The following is a 20,831-nucleotide window of genomic DNA, read 5'->3' as shown; positions in this document are numbered from 1 at the left end:
GGACGGGCTTGGGGAGGGCAGAGCCGGCCGCGGGGAGCGGCTGCGGGGAGGCGCGGGCAGGGTCAGCGGCTAAGGTCTGGCGCGATCGGAGCGCCGGGACTCCACGGCCGTGGGCGAAGGAGGCGTGCCCTGGGAAGGAGCCACAACCCGGACCTGAAGAGGGAGGGAGGGAACGGGGCAGAGAGGGTGACCTGGAGGAGGACTCTGCGAGTGATGTCAGGTCGACTCTTCAGGTTCATTTCCATAGCTCCCTGCAGCCTCCGCCTGGGGAGTTAGCTCTGGTTACGGAGATCAGCGCTACCAAATTGCAGCGGGGCTGATTTTGGGGCTGGGAATTTGCCATTCTGCTGTACAGACACAGATTTTTTTTTTTAAGCAAGGTTTGTTTTCATTTTGGTTTCTGTCGGATTTTCTCCTCAATTGTAACTCACTTTTCTGTTTTTGCTTTTCTTAACCTGAATATCTTTTCGTTTTCCCACCTCTTCATCTTGTTTTGAACCTTGATTTCCTATTATATAATTTATGCTTAAATCACACAAGGGTTGGTTGGTGCGGGGCGGGGGTGTTCTTTTGCAGATGAAAGTTTTAAGACCATCTCCTTGCTTAACTGGTCTCAATCTATTTTTATTGTTTGAAAATAAGGGTAATTGCAAGCGAACGTCCTCTTTAGCCTCTCGATCAAGTCTATTACTCCTCTATATATGATTCATGTGGCAATTTTGTTAAACTGAAAACTAGTACCTGACTTGCAGCGTCAGCATTTAGAAGCTGCTAATCGGCAATTCGGCTATGACGGCGTGCAGGTTCCCTCCCTTGAGTTATTGCTGGGTTCCAGCACTTAAAAAATATTGTCTAGTAATTTCTTGAACTCGATGCTGTGTCTTTTGTTGTATAGCGACACTACACGTGGGGGGAGTGTGGTTGGGACTTCGTGCCCAGAACTGCGTAGTTCAGGCCCCAGGAAACACCTACTAATTAATGTCTGGGAAATAAGAAGATGATTTCTCCTGAGTACCTCTCTCCCCAGCTTCTGCAGACACAGTTTAAACATGGAACTTTTCTCTCCTCCCTGTGCCTAAGTTTCCATAATGCGAACTGTAATTGCATAGCACAACCTCAAGGACGTGCAGAAATAAGTTAATGTTGTAATGTGCTGTGAAAATGAAAATTACTTACATAAGTCTGTGTCTATAAATCTATAAGTAGACTTCCCTCTAACAAATCAATTATCCAGGTTTCCTGATTTGACTGTCTGATAAGGTGATGCTTATGCTCAATTGATATAAGAATTGCTGCTTTACATTGTTTTGAATTCATCTTATTTTAAGCAACATAATAATTCATTCTTCTGGTGATGTTGTCACGCTGAAGTTTGCTGGGTTCTTGTTGAGTTAGACCTCCTAATTCTCTATTCTCTTCATCTGTGGCGGTGTCTACTTTTTGGTTTAAACATTTTAACACATCTCCAGTTGAGGAGAAATATTTTAAGAATATAGGTATGTTTTTCGTATATCCTACTTTATATGGGATTACAATCACCAACTTTGTAATTTCTTTGTATTCTTTTGTCTGCTTGGGCCCCTTTCCCTCCCTCTCTTAAATGAGGTTGGGTGTGGTTGAGTTGGATATTCAGGTACCTGGGTGTTAATGATATGTTCCATCCTGAGGTTCAAGATTCTGTCCCCTATTTTCTTGAAGGAAATAACGAATCCTCCAGAATTAACTGGAAATGAATGACAAAGTTAATCAGGAGGTTAAACTTGCATCATTTCTGCTTCTGCTCAATGCTGTCAAAAAGTACTACTTAGAAGCAAAAGACTTCTTTGAAGAATTTACAGAGCATTTACAAGAGGGACAGATGGAGAAAGAGTTTGCAGGTTATTCAAAGGTGACATTCATTTGCTGCAGCTTCAGTCACTGCCTTAATTTCCCTGTAACTGTTTGCAGCCTTAGGTGCCCAACCATTAAGAGCACAGCTGCCTCATACCCCAGGCTGAAGGGTAAGGAGAAGAAGCCAGGGAAAAGTAACTCAAAAGGGAGAAAGAAACCCCTGCCTACTAGCTTTACTGCACTACATGAACCCCGTGCCTACCCTACTTCCCCCGCACTAAGCTTTATTTTTCAGAGACACTGATTGCTGTTTCTAAGGAAGAACTGAAAAAAAAGAAGTGGGTCATTTTATATCAGTAAAACATTTCTCTAGATTGTCTTCTGAAATATTATTAGAGCTGGGGGAGACATATTCAAGAAAGGCAAATACTAGAGCAAACGTGATTAATACTCAGATGTTCTTCAGGTCAGTCTTGAAATCAGGAGGGACTGGGAAAATTACTCTTTTTGTTGTTTACCTCTCTGTAAGGTGTCCAAGTATTACATTTGTTCCCATCTTTTCTTTGCCCAACCACTACCCCTATGAAAATAGGCCTAAAATCAATGAATGCAATTCCATATCATAACCCCAGGGGTGGTGAAACTAAGCCAACATGAGTTACATAACCATTAAGTAAGACGTTTTAACATTCAGGTACATTACATTCCACTTTTATTGAGCAGACACAGTTTTCATTGTCTAATAAAGTATTTTTATTTGATAGTCTGTCCTTGCTTATAGCCTCTTGTAATCAAAGGGACGGCATATTTAAGACTTTGTATCCAGAACTTTAAAGTCTCGTTGTGCTTCACTTATTAATAACTCACTGGGGAGATTAAATTCCTAGTTATCTGCTAGATCTCTCAGACCACACTTCAAATGTAGAATACATTTCTACTTTCTTCTATGCCTCAGTTTCCACAAAACACAACTTCAGGGAATTATGTGTATTCACAAAGATCTTTAACTATAAGAGCATTTCTGAGCAATCACTTCATGTAGGAAGTAAATTCTAAGATTAATGTGTGCTGAACTATAAACAGCTAATTTTTTAGTTTAAGATGTTCTTTTATACAGCCATGCAGAAAAATGGAAATTGTATGTTCTAAGCTTTAGTGACTGACTTATAAAGAATCACTAGGCCTCTAAAAGAAACAATGAAATATAATATTTTGGCTTGTATCCCCTTAATTTTCCACCTAAATTTCTGCAATAAGATCTTAAATAGTTTTTCTTGCATGATGATACAGTTTTACTTTGAACAATGACCAAATGTGCTCCTTACAAAGAATATTGACTAGTTGTGTAGCTTTGAGCAAATTACCTGAATTCTCTGTGCTTCAGTTTCCCAAAGTATAGAATCGGAATATTAATAGCCATGTTATGATGGTTATATAAATTAGTATATGTAAGACACTAAAAACTGTGACGGGCACATGGGAAGTATACAGTAAATATCAGCTCTTATTAGTAGAAGTATTACTTTCATTAATTTAAATACAAATAAATTTATGTCTTAACAATTGATACTCTGACCTGCAAGGTAGAAATTATTTTAATCATATATATTTTTTCTCCTTCAGTTGCCCAAGAAAACATTGATGTGGTTAATATTTTTCATCCCAGGGTGTAAACCATTGACTTTTGGTTCAATGAGTGACCATTTTCAGAATATTATCTAACCGGTTAATAGATACCCATATCAGCAGTAGTAGTAATTTTGAACTGTAAAAATAAAAGTTGTTTTTATGACTAAAATAAACTACCTCAAGTGTTTGTTCCTTTTGGGTTTTAATCTGTAGTTATATTTCGAATGATTGCTTAGTCAAAACCCCTAGGTATTAGTCATTGATTTTTGAGCTTATAAAGGAAGCTACTGGAGCAAGATGTAAAAGTAACCTTTGACGTTAGTCCAAAGTTTAGAAGGGTGAGTTTAAACTTTCTTAATCATGTACAGCAATTATTTTCTTATGAACTGCTGAAGTAATCCTACATGAGTGTTTAACCAAGTCTATTTGTCTAAATTTACTGGGATCTTCAAGGATATATATTTTAAAAAACCAAAAGGTTATAACTGGGACCTGTCAAATTCATCTGGCTCTCTATTGTAGTTTTCAGCATCAAAATTTTCACTTTTCAACCAAAAAAACTTATGTCTAACTTAAATTAACTTTTTAGTTTGTTTAGCCACATTAAGTATTTGGAAAATTGTATGTGCATTTTCTCTTTTTATCTATTTATTTGTTATTGGAATTTTAATTTTTTGCAGATTTTAGGTAATGGGAAGATCAGAAAGTCAGATGGATATAACTGATATCAACACTCCAAAGCCAAAGAAGAAACAGCGATGGACCCCACTGGAGATCAGTCTCTCAGTCCTTGTTCTGCTCCTCACTGTCATAGCTGTGACGATGATAGCACTCTATGCAACCTATGACGGTGAGTTACGGCCATGCCCATGCACACACAAATACAGAAGAGAAGGCAGTCTCCATCTACTTAACAGACGTATTAAGGATAGAGACACTTGAAGAGGGTGATATAAAGATTCATTTGTAAAACATGACATCCATATGTCAAAACAATTAACTTTGATTACAGTACAGTGTCTTTTATGTTTGAGCTAAGTTATTAATTGCCAAGTGTATTTAGTGCACTCATGCTTACTTTATGGGGATTCTAATGTGCAATTTTATTTGATTAAAGTATACACAATTTTATGGCCAACTTTAGTAATAGGCATTAGTCAACTTCTGCTGTGTCGTTGAAATTCTAAAGGACTTCACAGGAATTTAAGAAATCTAGTTTGAGTCTTGGAAGTTTTTCGCAATTAGGATTAGAAAAGATTGGCTCCTTAATGGGAAGAAAATGATTACTAGACTAAAGCAACTGATTATTTCAATTAAATAGGCCTAGGGCTTAGTTGGCAGAAATGATATATAATAACATATTTTCCTTCATAATCAACATTTTAAATTTAGGATTTGCCTATTTTATTCCCCTGTATTTTTTTCTAACCACTGACAATGATATACAATACTCAGTTTTTAGTTCTTGCTTTAAGGACTTGCTTATTTAATTGGGACTTTTTAAAGGAACAAAAGATAGGGAGAAATTAGAAAACCTATATTACAGATATTTATGTATATATTCTCCTTTTTCTAGATGGTATTTGCAAGTCATCAGACTGCATAAAATCTGGTAAGAATTGGTTTTTTACATTTATTTGTTTTACAATTAATGTGTAACTTTGAAAAATCATTCACTTTGTTTATACTTTTATTCATTGTAAATAACTTATTTATGTGTCATGCTTTATAGCCAAGGAAAACTAAAAAGTATTTAAGTAGTAGATTAGGTTTTCAGCCCTAGCCTTCATGATAGTGTGTTACAAAACCATATCTTTGTTTTTATGGAGCTTGCCATGTACTTGGAGAAAGAAAATGAACATGTATGAAATGGTGGGCGTCATATAATTGTTAAATTTCTCAATGCACATCATTAGAGGGGTGAGAATTAAGAAGGGAGTGACATGCAGTCATATAAGGATAGGTGGAGAAGTTGAGATTTGGAAGAGCCTTGAAGTGGGACAAGGATTTAGAAATGGAGGTGCAGAAGGGAAATTCCAAACAAGGAGATAAAACAACAGGAATAAATCATGATATTAAGAAGCAGTAAAAACATAGGCTTGATGGACAGGGGCACATTTTAGAGAGGGTGGAAAATCCATGTTTAGCCTTGATATTATAATAGAAGAGAAACTTTTTTGTTTTTTTTTTGAATGGGGGAGTGACCAGGCAGAAATTAAAGGCTGACTCTGGGAATGCTGGGCTGGATGGATTGAGTGAGGCGTGATAAGCCTGGGACAGCGGGCAGGAGGGGGCTGCTGCTGTGATCCAGGTGTGAGCGAGGAGGTCAGCCTATGGTGCCATGAGGGCACGACTGAGACGACAGGAAGGGGGATTGGAAGACTCAATAGAATTGACTTGCTAAATGAAATGAAGGATGCAAATGAGTTGAAAATGACGTTAAGTTTTAAAACCCAAGGTCCTAAGGAGAATGGTGACAGCCCACACAGAATAGAGAGGTTAGGAGGTGGATCTGGATGTGTTTGGTCTGAGCACGGGTAGCACCTAAGAGAGTATAGACAGGAGGAAGGTAGAGGTGGGATATAAGAAGCTGGAATTTGGATTTGGGATCTGTCAGCTTAGGGGTGATAATGGAAATCTTGGGAGTATTTGGATTCCCAAAAGGAGAAGAGAGGAAGTACCAGGGCTGACCTTAAGATGAAATCGATAATTAGGGTAGGAAGAAAATAAAAGCCAGAGAGGGAAACAGAGAACTGTATGGAGGTATAAAAGTCACATCCATTAGAGTGTGGTGAACAAAGGAGAAGGGCATTTGTCCTTTCTTCAAGGAGAAGAAAGATGGTAGCTAGATACAGCACTCTTGGATATGAACACAATGTTTATGTCCCTCAACAAGAGATTTCTAAACCTCCTTTCTAATGTCTACGTGTTTTCTAAGAAATAAATTGTCCCAAATGATTTTAACCGTTTTCTGTCATGCATTCTTATCCGAGTTTTTGTTACTCACAGAACTTTGCAAAATAATAGCAGGAAAATGTCTTGAAATTCTAGGTTATGGTCTAATGTCTTGCATCTGTGCCCTTTGCTTTTCTGTATTGCTCTTTGATGGGTTTTTGTTCTGAATCTCAAATGCAATGGACATACACCCTGACATATGTGGGGAGCTTGAGGAAGACCTGGTTTAGATATTAGCTATTTGCTGCTCAATATAATAACATGCACTTTCACAACCAAGGGCTTTCCCAGAAACAAAGTAGTTTCTTTATTCCCCAGGGAAATGGCTGTACAGGTACCTTGGCTGGGAGATGTCCAGGTTCACTGTGTGAAATTTGGTATGTGCCCAGTTGTCAAAGTTACCATTTACTTCCTCCCAAAATCTTCCAGCTCCTTTCTCTCTCATCAGCTACCCTGTTATATGCTCCTGCCTGTCCTGTTTCAAGAAACTACCACTTATGTATTGACTTTTAAGGGTTAGTTCCTCTGTCCTTAATAAATATGACATGTCTCTTAAGTATCTTAATCTGTAAATTCTATCTTTTCTTTCTCTCTTTTTTTCTTTCTCTCTTTTTTCTTGCATTTTATTTTTGAAGAAACTGGATTCTTTGACTAGATTGACATATTTTTATAAACTCCTTGAGGTGATTTTTCCTCAAAGATATAGGCAGGTTTCTCCTAGTAGTACCCATCCCAAGGAACAATATGACATTTGTAATCTGGAATCTTAAATATGATGTAATATTTAGGGTTTAAATATGATGTAATATTTATGGTTTTTAAATAGTGTTTGGCAAGTCTCAACTCACTAAAATGTATTTAACCTGTATCCTTTTAATTGTAGCTTAGAAATCACACCAAATGTAAAATACCTGGCAGAACTATAGCTTGGCAGAGAAATGTATACAGTAGTGATACCTTCTCTGGTAAACCTGGTTGCTGTATAGCCGTGTGTTTCTCTTCATTCTGCTCTGTTGGTTCACAAACTATTAGAATACTATCATATTCTTTCATATTTATAGTTATTATTCTTCCTGGGGGAATAAATGATGACACACAACAAATGTGTTATGTACCCTCATAAATAAACTCTTCACACCATGCAAACACACACACACACGCACACATACAATCTTCTGCTGGTTAGGAAATCTTTTCTATTATACCACAGAAAATATAACTATTTCTTTTATAAGTTTTTGCAAATTAGGAAAACTCTAGGGGAAGTCTTTCACGGAAGCAAGTCATAAAGAAGAGTAAGAAGAATGGAGTGGATGGAAAGGAAAAAAAAGATGAAAATAAAGATGTTAAAAAATATTATAAAATATCTTACCAGCAATTCTGTAGATCACTTTAAGAGACTGAGAGAGTTCAAATATGAGCTCAGAAATTTCTGAGAATTGGGAAAGTAAGTAGCGATATCCAAGGTTCTTACTTTAAGTGAAAATTGGTTCCAACTTGAATCTTTCTTGCAGTGGAAAGGAATGTCATGGCAAGTGTACTTTTCTCTTTGATCCATTGAAGTCAAGGGATAGAAGTCAAGTCATACCAAAGCAGAAATAAAATATTGCAAAAGGGCTGGGCATGGTGGCTCACACCTGTAATCCTAGTATACTGGGAGGCCAAGGCAGGAGGATTGCTTGACCTTAGGAGTTTGAGACCAGCCTGAGCAAGAGAGAAACCCCATCTCTACTGAAAATAGAAAAATTAGCTGGGCATCATGACATGTGTCCGTAGTCCCAGCTACTCAGGAGGCTGAGGCAGGAGGATCACTTGAGCCCAGGGGTTTGAGTTTGCAGTGAGCTATGATGATGTTACTGCACTCTAGCCTGTGTGACAGAGCTGAAAAAAAAATTGCAAAAGGCTGTGGATCATATTTGAAATCTGTTTGGTGTTATGTAATTTAAATTTGAGCGTCTATGATTTAAATATTTATGATGTACATAAAATGATGTTTATAATACATACTTTAAATTAACTTGCCTATTTGTGAAATGCATCAGTATGAAAGATTATACCAGGTATAAAATAAAACAAATACTATTTAACAAATAACAACTTAAGGCAGAATTCAAAACCCTATTATTAAAGTATATTATTCATCACTTATTTACCATATAATATTGTCAAAAACTTGGAGTTATAGAGCCTGTATGTGATTTTTCAGACTTCTATATGTAAATCTAAATCCTGAAACTGGCTTCCATTGCATTGTAATCTTCCTAACTTAGAAGATTTCAAGGAATTTTATGCTTTAAGTCAGTTTCTCAGCCTCATCACTGTTGACATTTGGGGCTGGATAATTCTTTGTTATGGGTGCTGGCCTGTGCAATACAGCATGTGTAGCAGCATCCCTGGCCTCTACCCACTAGATACCCAGGAACACCCCTCTCCCCATTTTGACAACCAAAATGTCTCCAGACATTACCAGATGTCCCCTGGGGGCAACAGAATCACCTTTGGTTGACTACCATTGGTTTAAATAATCTTGAGAGGTTATCAATGCTTTTCCCTTTGTGGTAGGCAGAATAATGGTCCTCTGAAAATGTTCATGTCCAATTCCCAGAACCTATGACTATGTTACCTTATATGGTAAAGGGACTTTAAAGACAAGATTAAGTTAAGGATGATCTCTCCTGAAATGGGGAGATTATCCAGAATTATTTGGGTGGTCTTATGTAATCACAAGGGTCCTTATAAGGTTATTTTGACCTTCCACCTTTTGCCATGGGAGGAGCCAGAAGACCCTCAGCAGATGCCGGCACCTTCATCTTAGACTTCCGAGCCTCCAGATCCATGAGGAAATAAATTTGTGTTCTTTTTAAATTACCCAGTCTTAAGTAACTCGTTATAGCAGCACAAAATAGACTTAGACAAGGAATAAATATAATAATAGAGTATAGGAGGATAATAGACTCATAGAATATAATAAAATTAAAATATAATAGAATAATAATTGCTAGCGCTTAATGTTTATGTTTCTGGCACTACTGTAAGATTGTATTAACACATTTGATCCTCATAATGAAACAGTGAGGTAGGTACTATTATACCTTCTTTTTACAAATGAACAGACTAGAGCTAGGATTCCAACGCCGGCAGCATGGCTCCAGAGCCCGTTTTCCTGGCCACTTCTCTTTGTTGCCTCAAAGGAGAACAGGAGTCTGGAAAACTTTCGATACCCAATGTGTGTATATACAGTGTATGAGAGTAGATTGCCCTCCCCACCTCCTGCTAGAACATGGAGCTAAAAGACATACAACGACGCTCAGAGGGTTAGCATAATTAATTCAGATCCAGAAGTAGGAGAATAAATATCTCTTAGGCTCCAGAAACCAGCTACTTTACTACGAGCAATGAGCAACATTATCAGTGATTTTAGTACAACCAAATACAACAAGGAATTGAGGGGTCTAAAGAAACAAATGTTAGCAGTATGGTCCTAAACTATCCAGGGACCAGAGAAGCCAAGTTAAGAAATATGAGCAATAGAGTTCACAAGAGAGAGCAGAACCACTTGTACAGTCATGCAGGGTGTACACTGCACAACTGTCTGTGGCAGCCCTGAGAAACAGGCTTGTGGAACATTAAGACCCAGATGAAACACCCCTCGGAACTACCTACTCTTTGTACTTTAATTCTGTACTTACTAAGCAAACTTTTGATGAGTATTCACTTATTAATACAAGACACACTGAGAAATAATGCCTTATCAATTATCTGGGTATCCCTTAATCTGGTCAAGTTGATACCTAAAATTAAGCATCACAAACTATATAAAGAAGATAGACAATCCCAAGTATTAGTGAAGATGTGGAGAAAATGAACCATCATACATTGCTGGTGGGAATGTAAATTTCAATACAACTTGGTTCAAAATGTAAGAAGCATTTTGGAAAACAGTTTGGCAATTTTTATAAAAAGTTAAACATATACTTTCCATACACTCCAGCAATTCCACTCCTAGGTATTACTTAAGATAAACAAAAACATATATGCTTGCAAGGACTTTTATGTGATTCCTCATTATAGCATCATTCATTATAGTCAAAATGTGGAAACAACCCAAATGTCTATCAACAGGTGAATAAATAAAATTTCATATAGCTATAACCTGGAATACTACACAACAATACAAAGGAACAAACTACTGGTACGTGCAAAAATATGGATGAACCTCAAGAATATCATGCTAAGGGAAAAGACTACACAAAGACTACGTATTGTATAATTCCATTTATATGAAATTTTTGGAAAAAGGAAAAATACAGAGGCAAAAAGCAGAATGGTGACTAACTGGGCTGGAAGTGGAGCAGCAATTGGCACCAAATGGGCTCAAGGTAACTTTTTGGGGTAATGGAAGTGTTTTAAAATTGGATTGTGATCAATTCTCAGCTTTTTAGCCAGGATCAAGTGTAAATTGGATATGATTATGATCACATCACTATATAAATTTATCGAAAATCAGTAGGTGAATTTTATCATATGCAAATTAATAGCCCAAAAGAAAAATTACTCTCATTCTTTTTTTACACCTCTCCAATGTTCATTTTTAAGTAATTATCTATGTTTTGATCTTATGCCTGCTATTAAATGTCGAGTCCATCGAATCCTGTTTTCACAATTCAAATGATTATGTGTAGTTTTCAAAGTCTACCAAATCTTCACTAAATAAATTAACTCGAGCTTCTCAGTTTGAGTGAGCTCCTATTATTTGATTATATTAGGATAATATTGATGAAAAGTCTATTGAATAGTAAATCAACTGGGATGTTAAAATTATTTCAGGGTGAGGTATTGGAAGCTTTGTTTGCATCCCCTGGGATATCACTCACAGAGGAAGTCAGAGATAGATGAGGCCAGGTGTACCAGCCATCTGAATCAAAGCCAGACCACCGGGTCCACCACAGAGCTGTTAGCAGTTGCTGCTTCTGGAAAAATGTGCCGGTTTTTCATACAGGGGCTGTGAGGGGGTTCCCTTTTCACCTTGACTGGTAGAAAGTCAAGAGCTACATTTGTGAACTGAAATTATAAGACCTCTTTTTATACACTTGACTCATTAGCAATATTCCTGCCCTCTTTGCTTTCTCACCTAAGATATATGAGTTTATTTTATGTATCCTTGTAAGGCCACTTAGAATTCTTTTAGGAACAATGTTAATAATAAGATGAATAGAACATAAATTCCAGCAAGATATACGAGGAAGAGGATGGCTTTTAAATTGTAAATTTTGTTTCAAAGAGATACAAGTGTTATGAATAATAAAGCCACAATCTTTTGAAAGCTTACTGCTTTTTATTTTATTTTTGAGACAGGGTCTCACTCTGTTGCTCAGGCTGGAGTGTAGTGGCACCATCATAGCTCACTGCAACCCCCAACTTCTGGGCTCAAGGGATCCTCCTGCCTCAGCCTCCACAGTGGCTGGAACTACAGGCTCATTGCCACCATAACTAATTTTTTTTCGTTTTCTGTAGAGGTGGGGTCTCGCTATGTTGCCTAGGCTGGTCTTGAACTCCTGGCCTCAAGTGATCCTCCCACCTTGGCCCCTCAAAGTGCTGGGTTTACAGGCATGAGCCACTGTGCCCAGCTGCTTACTGCTTCTTTTTCAGTTGAGCCAACTTTTAGCATGAGAGAGCTAAGATGGAAGTTTTGGCCACATCTGTGTTGTTGGTATGTGATCTTAATTAAGTCAGTAAGCTTTCTGCATTGCATTTTCCTTATCTACAAAATTAGAATTAAAAGTGTCTCATTTTACAGAGAAATAGCAAAGACTAATGATGGCCCATTTCATGTTATGTATCTTCCAGGGAGATGTACCATAGGTATTACGTATGGATATATTTCATTTAACATCTTATTTCCTGAAAATTATAAATGTACTATTTAAAGACTTTTATTGAGAATCGAAAAGCAAACATTATATTTTAAAAAGGGAAAGGTGTGTTGAGAGAGAGAGAGAGGGAGAGAGAGGAGAGAATTAGAACATTTTAAGTCTTCTGAGATAAAAATATTTCATTCTTATTAACATTTTCTTTGACTGCTGTGCTCTATCTAGCATGGGGATGATATTTCAGACTTTGAATCAATTAAAATGAGCACAATTAGAAATGAGCACTGGAATCTGTGTTTCTTTTTTTTTTTTTTTGAGACAGAGTCTCACTCTCTTGCCCGGGCGAGAGTAAGTGCCGTGGTGTCAGCCTAGCTCACAGCAACCTCAAACTCCTGGGCTCAAGGGATCCTACTGCCTCAGCCTCCCGACTAGCTGGGACTACAGGCATGTGCCACCATGCCCGGCTAATTTTTTCTATATATATTTTTAGTTGTGCAGATCATTTCTTTCTATTTTTAGTAGAGATGGGATCTCGCTCTTGCTCAGGCTGGTCTCGAACTCGTGAGCTCAAACAATCCACCCGCCTTGGCCTCCCAGAGTGCTAGGATTAGAATCTGTGTTTCTTATAAAGCAAAACCCACCAAGAGGCACACTTTCATTTGAAAACCTAGCTACCCTGCTTACCCACACAGACCCTTGCTGTTAGCCCTTTTCTCACCACTGATTAACTCCTAAAAGTAAGCCAGAAGCCTGCAACAGGAGAATGACTAGATTCTTGCTATCCAAAGTGTGGTCCATGGACCAGCAGCATCAGAATCAGGCTCAAGGAATCCTCCCACCTCTGCCTCCCAAAGTGCTGGGGTTATAGCCGTGAGCCACTGTGCCAGCCACTTACTGCTTCTTTTTCAGTTAATCCAACTTTTAGCATGGGAGAGCTAGGATGTAAGTTTTGGCCACATCCTGTGTAGGAAACATCATCCACTAAATTCTGTAAGATAGAGATTCCCTGACCAAGTGGAGCAGAGGATAGCAGGTGCATAGGCTGGATGTGATATGGAAGTGAGAGCTCCGTGACTTTAGGACCTGTGAGTGGTTTGTGATGGCTGGAGTGTACTGTGGGATGCACCAGGCTAGCAAGACATGATGCTGGAGAAGTAAACAGGGCCCAGGCCACAAAGGGACTTCTGTGACACTCTAAGTGGGTTATAATTCTTCCTAAAGTCAATAGAAAATGAGTAAATTAAATGTGTCACAGGGAGCATCTAAAGGGTTTTAAACATGGGTGTGGCATGCTCAAGCTTGGCTGCCACCTAGCTCAGGTCCAGTGAAGTAGAGGCAAAGATTTACCCAAACAAGGGGGTAGCACTTCAGTGTCCCTAGCATGAGAGAGAGAGAGAGAGAGAGAGAGAGAGAGATTAGCACAATTGAGGAACTGAAAGAATGTCTGTAGGGCTAAGTCATAGAGGGTGCGTATAAAGATATGAGAGTGAGGGTGAGAAGGGGAAGTGTTAGGAGTTGGCAAAAGAGATAAGCAAGAGTTGGATCTTGGCGTCTGTGTTAAACTGTCTTCACTACCTACTAATAGCAGTGGGAAGTCACAGACAGAAGGGTTTTAAGTGAGGCATGACTTGATCGGAATTATTGAGAAGGATCACTGACTATAACTGAAGAATGGCTGTGGGCAGGAAATCAGGCTACTGCATTTATCTGGATGAGAGTTATAGTTGCTTGGATTTGAATGGTAATAGTAGGGGTGGGGAGAAATGGATAGATTTGAGAATTATTTAGTAGAAGTTAGAATTCATAAAGCATAATGTTTATGTAAATAGATGAGATGATGAAAAAGAAGTGAGAAAAGATAACTCCTCCCAAGATAACTTGGGAAACTGAATGATAAGTGTGGCTATTCACCAAGCCAGGAACACAGAGGAAGAGCTTGTTGGGCAGTAGGCTGAAACATGCAGTGAAGAGTTCACCCTGAGACAGTTTAAATTTGAGGCACTGGTAAGTCTTCTTTGGTTGTTTCTCAGAGGTATGAACCTCCTTCAAAATTAAAAAGAAAAAAAAACGGAATTATCACATCTTAGAAGTGAAAATGTCTTCATTTTTTAAAGTCTTCAAGCCAGAGAAGTCAGACTATAGTACCTTAGCTGTGAAGCTAATGAAAAGGGAGTTGGTCCTCTGCATATTGGGACGTCAAATCGGGGTCACTTAGCAGGTAACCAACAGCCAGCAGTGGGTTTGTTTCTCTGTGCTTGATGCCTAAGCAAAAGCCAGCAAGCCAAGTATAAACCGGTTGACATGGCCTAGGCCATATCTTTTAACTAGTTTTTTTGCTGTTGTCAGTCAAGGCTTTTCTGAACTTGAAAAAAATTCTTAAAGAACTCCCAAATTGTTAAAGACTTCTAATGAGATGTGCTTAAGGATCCAGTAGTTACTTAAAAATACTTCCAGGAAAAAAAAAAAGCTTTTGTTAAATTCTTTGGCTTAATTTTCTGTTATAATGAAATTAGCTGAATGAAATTAGGATGTTTCTTATACCTCTACCAGGCTGAAGCTAAAATGAATTCATTATCCCCCAAAACATACGAATATAGCAAATAATGATTTTACATAGAAGCCAAGAAGAAAAATAGTAATAATTGTATTTTTGACAGAGAAAGAATTTTAATCATGTTTGAGTGAATTAAGTATACATATATTATTGTGATGTAATATACACATCCTCATTAACTCAACTGTGAATTTCTCAATGCACTGTATATAATATTCTGTAGCAAGATCTAACAATATGTTGAGAAGAAATGATGCAAGTGAAAGTTGAAACCTTGAAAGTTGCCTTAATCAAACTCATATCCATGCAAATACGAATCTTGTAAAAGAGAATATAAGATAGTAGAGCCAGGTGTGGTGGTACATGCCTGTAATCTCATAGTCCCAGCTACTCAGGAGGCTGGGGTATCACTTGAGCCCAGGAGGTTAAGACCAGCCTAGGCAACATAGTGAGACCCTGTCTCTTAAAAAAAAAAAAAATGTAAAAAATTAAGGTAGTATCAATAGGTGCTATGAAACTTTGCATGGTACATATCAACTATGGCAATCAAGTGAAAACAAAGACGAGAAGCGGGAAGATTTGGAATGTTGACAAGCTGTGGTTGAGTTCCATGTGGGGCCCCCCTTGCAGGCCCAGCCCTGTGTCAGACCCGGGCACTCACTGGAGCCAAGGTCAGTGGTTTAGTGGCTCCATGTCTGGTCAGCCCTGCTCCTGGTGATCTGCCTCTGACCCCAGCTCTAGTAATGCGGTTTCTGCCTTGTCCCTTGGGGATCTCACTACTGACTTATTCCCCATTTCTGGAAAGTGAGTTTCTTCTTTTCTTTCCTGTCTTCTGGGACTGAAATCTAGCTTAGTTCCTAACCTCATAATCTTTTGCCAGGCCCTGAGGAGCTAAAGCTTCCCTAGGTCAGCACATACCATCCATCCATCCGCTGGTTATAGTTCCTTCCTCATAGCTGCCTGAGGGTCCCATCCCTGGGTGGCTTCTTCCCCTTGCTTGTAACGGGGAATGTCTTCTGTTGCTGCTCCCTTACAGTCTGTCTAAACCAGGATTTATTCTCACTGGACTGGTCAGACTACTTCTACCTGAGCCCAGTTTATGTAAATGACAAACGTTTTATGTGGAAGAAAAATGTTTCTTCATTTACCAAGGAAGGAACAGCTTCACTGGTTTTGTACGCTGACACAGAAAGCCAAGGAGCCTGCTTTTCTCTCACTTATCAGCCACCACTATTAATTTTAAAAACTTGAGAGGGGGAATCGGTTTGTTTTGTTTTATTTAATAAAATAAAATCTAATTATGGGTGAAAAGTTCAATAATTTTCAGATCCTGCTTATCTGATTTTTAAATGAGCAATAAAAGTCATTTTTTAAAATTCAAGGGTAGTAATGGGCGGAAAAAAACAGTATCAAAATACTTTAAGATTTTGGTAAAGTGCATGTGTGTGTTTTAGTTTATAACTAGCACATGATGATAATTTGCTACAAGAAGCCTTAATTGAGAATAAAGGATCTTTTCAGGATGTCCATTATAGGCTGATCATTGTGCTAGGTGTGGGATTGTAATCCTTGCCTTGAGTGGAAGTATACTTAAAATTGTCTTTGCTTATAATTACCTTGATATATACTTTGAGTTATTTCAGAAATTGTGCATGACATACTGATCTGATAACTCATTGCATTGTGGATGGTCTGAGGCTCCATCCCCTCACCTAACCATGTGGCCATACATATTTGCCATGATGTGTGAACCTTACCAAAGGGGTCAGCTGGCAGCTTAACGTCTGCACACCACAAGCACCCTTTCTGGATTCATGGAGAGTCCTTGCCCAAGCTCGGGCTTGTGAAAGCATAGGTCAGCTTGCCAGGGCATGCGTTAAAGAGATGATTTAAAACTTTGTGACCAGCCATAACGACAGCTTGGAATAAAAGAGAAGCCATTCCCCTGAGGTAACGAGGAATTCTAGGGCAAGGCTGCTATTTCCTGCAACCTCAGCAAAAGTGAGTGATCAGATGATCAGATCCCTCCCATTCACCAGACAGGGTGACGAAGGCCAGGCTTCTGCTTCCACCAGCAAAGACAGGCAGGGCTCCTGGAGTACTGAAGCCTTGGTTCCTAGCCCTTGCTCCTCTATTCCTTCCTCAGAGGGTGCCCTGCCCCTCCACACTCACAGAGAGCCACATTATATGCCTGCCTTCTTTTGCTTGCCTCTTTTGTCAAGGTCGTCACCCACTTTCTCGGCCTGGAACACAGTTCTGTGTCCCTGACCCAAATATTTGTTGAACAGTCAAAGGAGTGTATGAATCCATGAATAAAATGCTCTTCTCTCCTCTGCCTTTGACTAGCAGCTCCATCTCCATTGCCAGAGCACTCTATACACTTCACCCATAACTCATATCTCACTTGTTATTACTTGTCCAATGTCTGGTTTTTACCCACTAAAGTGTAAGCTTTGACTGTTTCTATCTTACTGATCATTCTATTTTCAGCCACGAGCAAGGTGCGTGGCACATAGTAAGTTATTAATAAATATTGGTTGAATAAATGAATATATTCTCAAGTTCCTCATCTTGAAGTTACAAAACCACTGTTGTCTATGCTAGGTGATTTGTCAGAGCACCTGATACACAAATATAGCAGCAAAGAAATGTTTTCAGGCTGGCGTTGTCCTGCTTATGCAACTCAGATTTCTCAGTTCTGTATTTCTCTGTCAAGGCTCCTAGGTTTAGCCCCTTTCAGTCTGATCCGTCTCCTTTGCTAGCGGTAACGTCAATTACTCTCTTCTCGGTTGCCTAATTTACCTTGCTAATTCCAGCTTCCTAAGCTAGAACTAGGTCAATGAGGAAACAGTTTCTGTGTGTGTTTCTCTTTTCCCATTATTTTCCTGTTTTAGGGAGAATTTTCAACTAATTTCCTATTCGGGTAAGCATTTACAGCTCTCTAGGATGAAAGTGTCTACCAGTCTGGTTTTTCTTTTCCAACTCAAGTTCTTTCTGAATTTCTCCTTTCTCATAACTCACTTCTGCTCTCCTTTAATCAAACCCCTGTGCTCTTCTTCTCTTGGACACCATTATTTAGCTAAGTGTTGCTGTTCTTCAACAACCATCATTCTCTAAGGCTCCTCTGTCCCTGGTTGCTTCATTCATAACATGTCAATTGAAATTCCTGGTCAGCTCACACATACAAGCATAAATTCATTTATGGAGGCACATTGCAAGTGACTCCTTACCTCTAGATTGCCAATAAAGTAGGAGCTTTTCTTGTCAACTGAACACTGGGTAAGCTCGGGAGTTGAAAGAGACCTGAGCATAACAAAACAGCCCTTCCTGTCTAGATAGAGTTACAGTATAGGAGATCGTGTGCATTTTCAAAGACACAGTCTTGTTTAAGGTGAAAACCTGCAAGCTCTGTGAGGGCAGGGATTTTTGTCTGTTTATTCACCATGGCGTATCTGGTTCCTAACAGTGTCAGATACAAAGAGGTATTCAATATTTGTAGAAATAAAATGAAAAGCTTCAGAGTCTTCATGCTTCACAAGTAGAAAATCTTTGGAGAGGCAAATGATTTAATATGATCCTTTGAGTCTTCTGTCATAGAAAATAGCTATTTACTCGGTAAAAAATTTAAACCTGTGGAGCCAAACACTGTCTTGTGTCAACCAAATGCTTGGTTTATTAATAGGTACTAAATGTAACAGCGGTCTCCAGAGAAGAGCCTTTTCACAATTTGACTTCATTTTGGGTAACATTCTAGAAACACCATTGACCTACCTTGTCCTCTTGCTTGTCTTTTTACAAGAGCCGTTTTACAATTTGACTTCATTGTAGGCAACATTCTAGAAGCACTGTTGACCTGGCTTGTCGTCCACTCCCTAACCAAAATTGATGCAAAGGCAGGATACTTTGAGTTACTCTCAGTAATTACATATTATTGAAGTCTGCTGGTCATTCTTGACCAACAACATGATCTAAAATACCAAAATGTTTAAACAGAAGGAACAAGGATGTATAAACCCATTGCTTCCTCTTCAGAGACATCTGCCAGGGTTCAGGGAGCTTGGGATCTATCTGAAGAGTGTTACTAAGGGCACAATGTAGCCTTTTCATGACCTTCTATGGCTTTAGTTAAAAAAGGAACATTAAAAAGGAACATTATACTTCATTGACATTATAATAAACAGCAGATCTGATAACTTATTTTAAGTGATATATTGTATTTAAATTACAAGTATAATCTCTAATAGCTTTTTGCTATCAGAGAGTCTTTTAGGATTCAAAATGCAAATTGCACCTGAAAAAGAAAAATTATTTTTAGACTTAGAGCACTTTAACTTAACTGTAACAGAGTTATGGTGCTTTTCTTTTTTGTATTAAGAAAATATGTTTTGGTTTTGAATTTTGAAGGAAGCCCTACCGGAAAATTATTGCCAGTCCTGTCTTGGCTGTGAGCCATTTATTGAAATGAGCTATGAGATAAGGCTGAAGAATTTCACTAATTTGGAGTGTGCCAACTAAAGATTATTACTGTGGGTCCATTAAACTTGAGATTTTTGTGATTATCTCAACAAATTCTAAAATTCAGGGCCAAATGAGAGAAAAAAAATTCATATAGCTATACACATGTTATGGAGCAATTAAAATCTTAATTGAGTGTCAAGAAAAACAGTGGTTGCTGTATAACTTAATTTGGATTCTCTCCCTCTCTCTGTAGAGCTTCTGAAATTTCTTTGGTGTTATTTGGAGGTATGGTAGAATTATACTGTGGAAAAAGCATCAGCTTAAAATTAGACATAGGTTCATCTAAATTCATATTGGTGACCTTGGATATGAAACCACCCTCTGCTTAGATTTCCTTAGAGTAGGGATAACATGTCCTACTTGATAAAGCACTTTTAAGGAAGCAAAATGATTAAAACCAAAAAGGCAGTTTAGTATGGTAGTTAAGAGCCCAGACTGTGGCCATGAGGCTACTTCAGTTCAGCTTTGCCCTTTACGAACTGTGTGACCTTGGGCACAAATTATTTACCCTCAGTTTCTATATCTCTAAAATAGAGACAAAAACATAGTTACCTAATAGGGTTAAATGAAAAGAAACATTAAAGAAAGCATTTAACACCTAAATGCACATATAGTAGTAACATTTATCGGGCATCAGGCAGGTGGGAGGTGAGAGGATGTGATGAATATATCACACCTAATGAGTGCAGTGTGTCCATCTGGGGGATGGACACACTTGAAGCTCTGACTCGAATGGGGCAAAGGCAATATATGTAACCTAAACATTTGTACCTCTGTAATATGCTGAAATAAAGAAAAATTTAAAAAAGAAAGCATTTAGGAAAGTGCCCAGCATGAAGTAGTGTTTGGTGTTTGACACATGTCAAACACTGGCTTCTAGTTGTTGTTGTTGTTGTTGTTATTGTTGTCATTATTATATATAAGCATCTTTGGCTGAACCCAAATGAAAATCCTACAGTTTACAGTGTATGCGTAAATCTGATGGTGAGTTTGTCTGTAAATCTGATAGCAAGTGGATTCCAGGTTGAGTATTTATTATAGGCGTGTTCCTATATGTGTGTGTATACATACTTGTGTCGTATGCATAAGGCCTATGCATTTAAAGTGAATTAGTCATATATATATGAAATATAGTTTAAAATGAATTACTCCTCAAACTATACCAGCAAAAGTAGATCTCCTTACTTGAGAGTGCAGCTGTACATAGTAAATTCTCTATGCTTGCGTATGAATTGCGTAGAGAAACTCCAAGGAGTTTCCAAGATCCGCTTGCGTAGATCTACTTGTGTAAATACACAGGCAGTTTCTGAACACTTGTATAGCGATGGCTTTTCTTGGTACTAACCAATTAGACAAGTATAAGACTTGACCTTGGCTTACCTGAAACTTAACCAGTGGTTGACAGGGATTGTTTAAATTAAATGATAAACTAGCAGCCCAGGTTATACTCAGTACCTGGTACCACCACTTCTCAC

General features: G+C 38.4%; 1 protein-coding gene across 1 annotated transcript in view; it reads left to right on the top strand.

Moving 5' to 3' along the window:
• The first annotated feature begins 324 nt into the window (after positions 1–324).
• The window catches only part of MME (membrane metallo-endopeptidase), an 89,899-nt gene continuing 69,392 nt past the window's right edge, over positions 325–20,831 (top strand). Inside the window, exons 1-3 of the mRNA XM_012642865.1 lie at positions 325–380; positions 4,140–4,309; positions 5,036–5,071. Of these exons, the coding sequence (XP_012498319.1) occupies positions 4,150–4,309; positions 5,036–5,071 (196 nt within the window). The 5' untranslated portion in view covers positions 325–380; positions 4,140–4,149. The remainder of the gene's footprint in view (positions 381–4,139; positions 4,310–5,035; positions 5,072–20,831) is intronic.

The sequence above is a fragment of the Propithecus coquereli genome, unplaced genomic scaffold, assembly GCF_000956105.1.
Source record: "Propithecus coquereli isolate 6110/MARCELLA unplaced genomic scaffold, Pcoq_1.0 Scaffold19, whole genome shotgun sequence".
NCBI lineage: Eukaryota > Metazoa > Chordata > Mammalia > Primates > Indriidae > Propithecus > Propithecus coquereli.
The sequence above is the reverse complement of the archived record's forward strand: the minus strand, read 5'-3'. Positions and strand labels throughout refer to the sequence as shown.